The sequence below is a fragment of the Nymphaea colorata genome, chromosome 1, assembly GCF_008831285.2.
Source record: "Nymphaea colorata isolate Beijing-Zhang1983 chromosome 1, ASM883128v2, whole genome shotgun sequence".
Taxonomy (NCBI): Eukaryota; Viridiplantae; Streptophyta; class Magnoliopsida; order Nymphaeales; family Nymphaeaceae; genus Nymphaea; species Nymphaea colorata.
In genome coordinates, this window is record NC_045138.2 from 43,370,661 (window position 1) to 43,377,138 (window position 6,478).

The 6,478-nt window shown below is 38.9% G+C and overlaps 1 protein-coding gene across 6 annotated transcripts in view; it reads right to left on the reverse strand.

The window, feature by feature from the left end:
• The window catches only part of LOC116261108 (uncharacterized), a 109,831-nt gene extending 103,651 nt beyond the window's left edge, over nt 1-6,180 (reverse strand). For 2 of the 6 annotated variants that reach the window (XM_031639757.2, XM_050078011.1), the window contains exons 1-2: nt 5,929-6,174; nt 5,769-5,825 (exon numbers count right to left, since the gene is read on the reverse strand). In XM_031639757.2, the coding sequence (XP_031495617.1) occupies nt 5,769-5,825; nt 5,929-6,039 (168 nt within the window). In that variant the 5' untranslated portion in view covers nt 6,040-6,174. The other 4 variants (XM_031639742.2, XM_031639750.2, XM_031639725.2 and 1 more) reach the window with 4 other exon arrangements.
• Between the last annotated feature and the right edge of the window lie 298 nt (nt 6,181-6,478).

The following is a 6,478-nucleotide window of genomic DNA, read 5'->3' on the forward strand; positions in this document are numbered from 1 at the left end:
ACGTGGATGGCAAATCAATCCTGAATATCAGACGTGGATGGCTCATGATCAATCTCTTGTTGCATATCTTACCTCCACATTATCTGAAGAAGTTCTCGCGGGCGTTGATGATGATTTTTCAGCACTTGAGTTGTGGAATGTACTCGATACCATGTATTCTCAAGTATCAGAAGCGAGATTCCTGCAACTCAAGAGGCAAATTCAGGATACCAAGCGAGGAACACGCTCAGTTTTTAGTACATACATGAAATCAAAAATGTCAACGACCAGCTTGCAATCATAGGGCACCCAGTCAGTGACAAGGACAAGGTAGAGTAGGTTTTGAGTGGATTGGGGTCAGATTTTAATGTTTTCTGCACTGCTTTAGAGGAATTACCTGTTCTTCCCTCTTTTGAAGACTTGAAAACAAAGTTGATTCAGCATGAAGAAGTCGTATATAGCGACAAGAATTACCTTATTCTGGTAGTCATAATGTGCTGGTCACTGGCACCCATGATTTGCAAAGAAGTCGTCCTAGAGTTTAGAACACACAGGTAGGGATGGGGAGAGGTATTCTTCCTACACCAAACACAATACACAGGGAAATATACCACGAAGAATACCTACTTGTTTTTATAACAATAAGAAAGGTCATGTGAAGTCAAAATGTTGGCATAACCCCTAAAATAAAGGAAGACGGGTTAGACGTGACAATAAGGCTGCAGGATCAACTGTGTCGAACATGATAACGGCATCAAACATTCCTCCTAATGTGTAGCAGATGTTAATGACAGCTCTATCCAGAGTCAATCTTAAACAAAACGAAGAAGGACAATAGTATGAGGATTCTGGTGTCGCAGCTCATGTGACTGATGATGCAGGTAAGTTCTCTAGTGCTCTCTCTTATTTAACTAAAGGCTCAGTTGTCACAGAAGATGGTTCTCATCACAAAATATCTCATATTGGAAATGCACACATATCCATGGCTCATTCCTCCATACCTTTAAAAGAATGTTCTTGTTGTTCCAAATGTCAAGAAAAATATCATTTCCATGTCAAAGCTTATTGATGATACTCATTCTTCTGTTGAGTTTAGTCCTTCTTCTGTTTATGTCAATGATGCTCGAACCAAGAAGACGTTCGCTGAGGGTGTTCGCAAAGGAGACATGTACGTCATTGAAGAAGCTTCAAAAGTGTCTAAGTCTTGTGTTTCAGATTCATCCTTTCCCAGTCATAGTGAAGTCAATATCACAGAGTATGAAATGCCATCTCTTTGGCACGGTCGTTTAGCACATTGTAGTCGGTCTTTCATTCAAAGTCATGTTGCAGACGGACTATTACAAAAGTCCAGTCTAAGTCCTGTCAGTGAGTCTAGCATGTGCTCAAGTTGTCATATTTATAAGAGTCACGCTCATCCTTTTCAATCAATAAATAAGCGAGCTTCGAAGTTATTTGACACCATTTATTCTGATGTTTGGGGGCTTGCTCCTATTTCTTCTTCTTCCGGGAGTAAATATTATGTTGTTTTCATTTATTCTTATTCTCGTTACACTTGGATTCACTTTATGAAAAGCAAATCAGAAGTTTTCCGCTTGTTCACCCAATTCCATGCCTTGGTCCAAAACAAATACTCGTAATATTGTGCATTTCCAATGTGATGGTGGTGGTGAGTTCATTTCAAATGAATTTACTGAGTATTTACTAAATTATAAGATCACTAGACAAATTTTCTGTCCACACATACCACAACAGAATGGTATTGCTGAAAGAAAGCATAGGCACATAGATGAAAGTGCTCTAAGTATGATGCATAACACAGATGTGCCCATGAATTTATGGAGTGAAGCCTTCCATACTGTTGTTCATGTTATTAATCAAGTACCACTATTCATACTTGAAGGAAAATCTCTATTCTTTATTTTACATCAAGAACAGCCAACTATGATGCACTACGTGTTTTTGGATGCATCTGTTATGTTCATGTTGATGTTTTCTTGAGAAATAAGTTTCAAAATGGAGTTGTTATGTGCAGATTTGTGAGTTATGCAGAGAATTATAAAGGCTATCGCTACTACAATCCAAAGACTAGACGTACGACATGTTGTTTTATGAGTACAAGTTGAAAAAGTTAAAGGAACCACATGCGATGTTCAATACAAGCAATAATACTTATGATTCATGGGTGAACGTTGAAATATTGGGTGAAGGAGATGATGCATACCACACACACAGTGACAAAATTATAAATGATTTTGAGGCAGCCTCAAGTGTTCAGATGGACAGCATGCCTCCACCTCCTCAGACGACCAGCACGTCTTCGCCTAATCAGTTTTCAGGAATATTATTATACTCAACGATCAGTTCCAGCAATCGCTCCAGAAACTGCCATCACTTGCCCATGTAGATCAGAATGTGTGTGACACCCTATTGATAGATGGGTAAGTTATGATAACTTCTTTTAAATTTCCAACTTTTTATGACAGAATTGAGCAAAGGGGGTAGAGCCAAAATGTTATGAACACGCATGCAAGAACAAGTATTGGGTCGAGGCCATGAATGAAGAAATGGCTGCTTTAAACAAATCTTGGGCGATTGTTCCTTATTCGGATAATAAGAATGTAGTGGGTTCAAAATGGGTTTACAAACTCAAATATAAACCCGATGGAAGTATTGGTAGACATAAGGCTCGTCTTGCAGGTAGAGGGTTCACTCAACAATATGGAGAATATTATGACGAGACTTTCAGTCCAGTTGTCAAGATGGGAGCAATACGGGTTGTCATTTCTCTTGCAATTTCACGTGAATGGACTTTATATCAGTTAGATGTTAAAAATGCTTTTCTCCATAGTTCTTTGAAAGAAGAAGTTTACATGGAACAACCTCCATGTTATGTTACTAATGATCCAACCAAATGGGTGTGTAAGTTACAATGATCACTATATGGGCATAAGCAAGCATCTCGCTCATGTTTCAATAAATTTTTTGTTCATGTACAACAGGCTGGTTTTCTCAGAAGTTCCCTTGATCATTCCTTATTCATATATCATTCAGGTAAAATTACAACTTGGCTACTCATATATGTAGATGACATAGTTCTCATTGAAAATTCTTCATGTCATATATCTCATGTTAAGGAAGTATCGAAGCAACAATTCAAAATAAAGGATGTCGGTGAAGTACGGAATTTTTTGGGTGTCGAGCTTGATAAAAAGGGGTGACATGTTTACTCTTACATAGCACAAATACTCTTGATATATTAGACAGAGCAAGTATGACAAGTTGCAAGCCAATCAAGACTCATGGTGTTCTCAAAACAAAATTAAATGCCTCTGATGGGAGTAATGCATATCCAAATCCTAGTTTTTATCGGAGTATAGTTGGCATGTTGCAATATCTCAACTTTACACGCCTAGACATAGTATATGCAGTGAATAAAGTTTCTTAGTTTATGCACGCATCTACAAAAGAATATATGTATGCTACTAAACGTATTTTGCATTATCTTAAGGATAAACTTGGGGATGGAATCGTTTACACAAGAAAGGCAACTGATTTAAATGGACATACCGTTTTCACATATACTAATGCAGATTGGGCCGGTGATCCAGATGATAGACAATCAGTTTCAGGTTATTGTATCTTCCTTAACTCCAATCTTGTTTGTTGGAGTAGTAGGAAACAACATGCAGTTACCAGATCGAGCACTGAGGCAGAATATTATTTTGTATATTTTGTTTGTATACTAAATTGTGATTAGTATATAATGATAACAAGAGGCAGGCGTCAAGGTTGCTGCCCTCTCTCTCTCTCTCTCTCTCTCTCTCTCTCTCTCTTGCATGAGCAGTCTATTGACTCTATTCCTCTTCTTGTCCTTTTGTATCTATTAAAGACTCCATCCGGTGGTTTGGTGTTGCATATCAAAAATCTTACAATAATCTCCCCAAGAAAAGTTTTTGTCAAGAAATTGCTGGAAACTTAATTGGTTACTATGTTTTTTCTTTTATATAAACTAGGTAGTTGGCAATTGTGATTTTAGCAATAAAATAATGGAAAACATAAATGTTTCTAAATTTTTCTTCTAGAATCGAATGGCACATAAAGGTAAATAGGTTATGTAGTTCTAAGTCAATAATAAATTGTGTGATCTTGAAAAGGATAAAGATGAAAATATGTTACTCCTGAGTTTCAACAAAGTAATGTTCATCTGAGTTATTTACAAGTCTATGCAAGGAAAAGTTATGTCCATATCAAGAAATGCAGGAAAAATGAAACCTAGGAAATATTCTCTCAAAATATAGGTTTAAATAAAAATGTATGAAAAAGATTTCTGCAGCATTTAACGCTCCTCTCCATTTTGGACAGAAATGTGACATGCATATCTTTTTATTTGTTAATAATGGCTATGATTGAGTACGAAACCTAGTGTTTTGACTATTGAGCAAACCAAATACGCCACCACTACAGTAGGCAATCATTACATACATCTGTACAATAAATATTTCCTTTGGAATAATTTATACATGTAGTAGGCACGTCTTTTCTGATAGTGTGAAACACAAATATATCCTTATGACTGAGGAACATGCAACGCAGGTTACATGTTTTTCACATGAAGTATTTGACTATTTTGACTCCATAAGTCCATATACGAACGTCATGTGGGTTTGCTGCTTTAAATTTTCTGGCTGGTTTCATTGTGTGGAATGTTGCAGTTCAGGGAATTATGTGTTCTCAAAAGTTGGTGATGCCCACTGTGTTACACAAAAAACTGATGCAAAATGCATGAAACGTTGTATTCCATGTGTTTGAATTCCACCAAAGCCATCATTCACCCATATGGGTAGAAAATTCATGAATGACCACCTTGAATGCACTTTGTTTTCTCTGACCATGTGGAAACACAGAGTGAAGGGTCAGCCGGTGCTGATCAAACATACCCTTCAGCTGCAACATAGATATGGTTAACAAATACAGAGATAAAGGCCACGAAAAGATGGGTAACATGGGATACTAAAAATGAAGTGCCGGAGCATCGAACTCCAGCTTTCTAATTTACTTATATCCTGCTACAGATTACAGGACGGAACACTTTCAAAATCTATGTAGCCCAAAAATATGCCAACGTTTTCAGAATTGCCAGCAGATGACCTGCATGAGCCGTGGACTGCATTTTTGGTTGGCAGATGAATAGAAGCACAAGCAACACGAGAGGAACTATACGTACTGTGTGGACAAAACTAACAAAGAACCATGGCGCCGCAGCCCAAGTTCCAAGGCGGAGATGTAAAGATGACATATTTTCCCCTTTATATATTCCCATCTAAGAGGGGCTCCCAACTTCGATAAAAGCTCTGAAATGGCTTTTCGAGGTTATGATGTATTAAACAGAAACAGATACCGAGAATATAGGCTATGTCGCCTAAGTTCGGTCTGGAATAGGCGACATGCGTATAGTGGTTGTCTGTGTTTCACTAAGAGAGCTTAACTAAGAGCGAGGAGTTTGGCAATTTAAGGGAAGTTACTCCACAAGCCCGATATAAGGACGGGAAAACATTCTCATCAAACGGTACAAAGTGCGAAACGTTCTCGGTGTGTGACTGTGACTCCAAACTCTCCAAGTTGTGAAAGATAAAAGTCAACAATCTAAATAGATTCTCAGTTACGAAAAAACAATCAACGATCTCAACAAATTCCAATGTTAGGAAAGATAAAACAACCAGCAATCTCGATAGAATAAGGAAGAAGGGAAAAAGGAGAAACAAGATAGAAAAAGTTCGAAGCCGTGTTACTTCATTGTAGGCGCAAACGGAAGACCCCGACAGCCTCGCGTTCTCAATCTCCAACTCCTGGAAATCAGAGCAATAGAATGAGAGAAAAGTCCGTCGAAATTGGGTAAACCCTAAACCCTTGACAGCTACGCATTTGTGAAGGTGGAAGGTTATGCATTGCCTTCACTTTGGCTTGAAGGGAAGTGATCTGAGACTTAAGGACACGGATGAGGTCCAACGCGCCGTTCAAAGAGATGGGGTTGTCTGGAATGACACCGTACAGGTCCGCCATAACAACTAACAAGAGCTTCGTCGTGAGGCAGCAGCCTCGCCCCTTCCAAGAGTGCCGTCAGTTCTCGACTCGCTCTAGAGTTTGATCCGACACTAGTTAAAGGGACTCGGACCTGCGTTACTGAGGAAAGCCAACAGGAAGGGCCATCGACTGCCGTCGCGTCCCATTTGCTTGCTGGGTCCCGGTGCTGGGACCCATAGGATCGACATGCGACGGCGGTATTGGGAGTTGTCTACTTTTCATGAGTGGAACCCATGCACCCTAGAACGACTATTGCACGAGTGGATCCGGCCCCGCTATGTGCGTGCTTTTTCATATTGCATGCCTTATATTAGTTGTTGCAAATCATGCCGGATATGAGTGTAGTTTTTGGTTGCTTTACAATTTTGCTTGATGGGAGAAACAAGTCTTGTACCTAGAGATATTAACTATATTTATG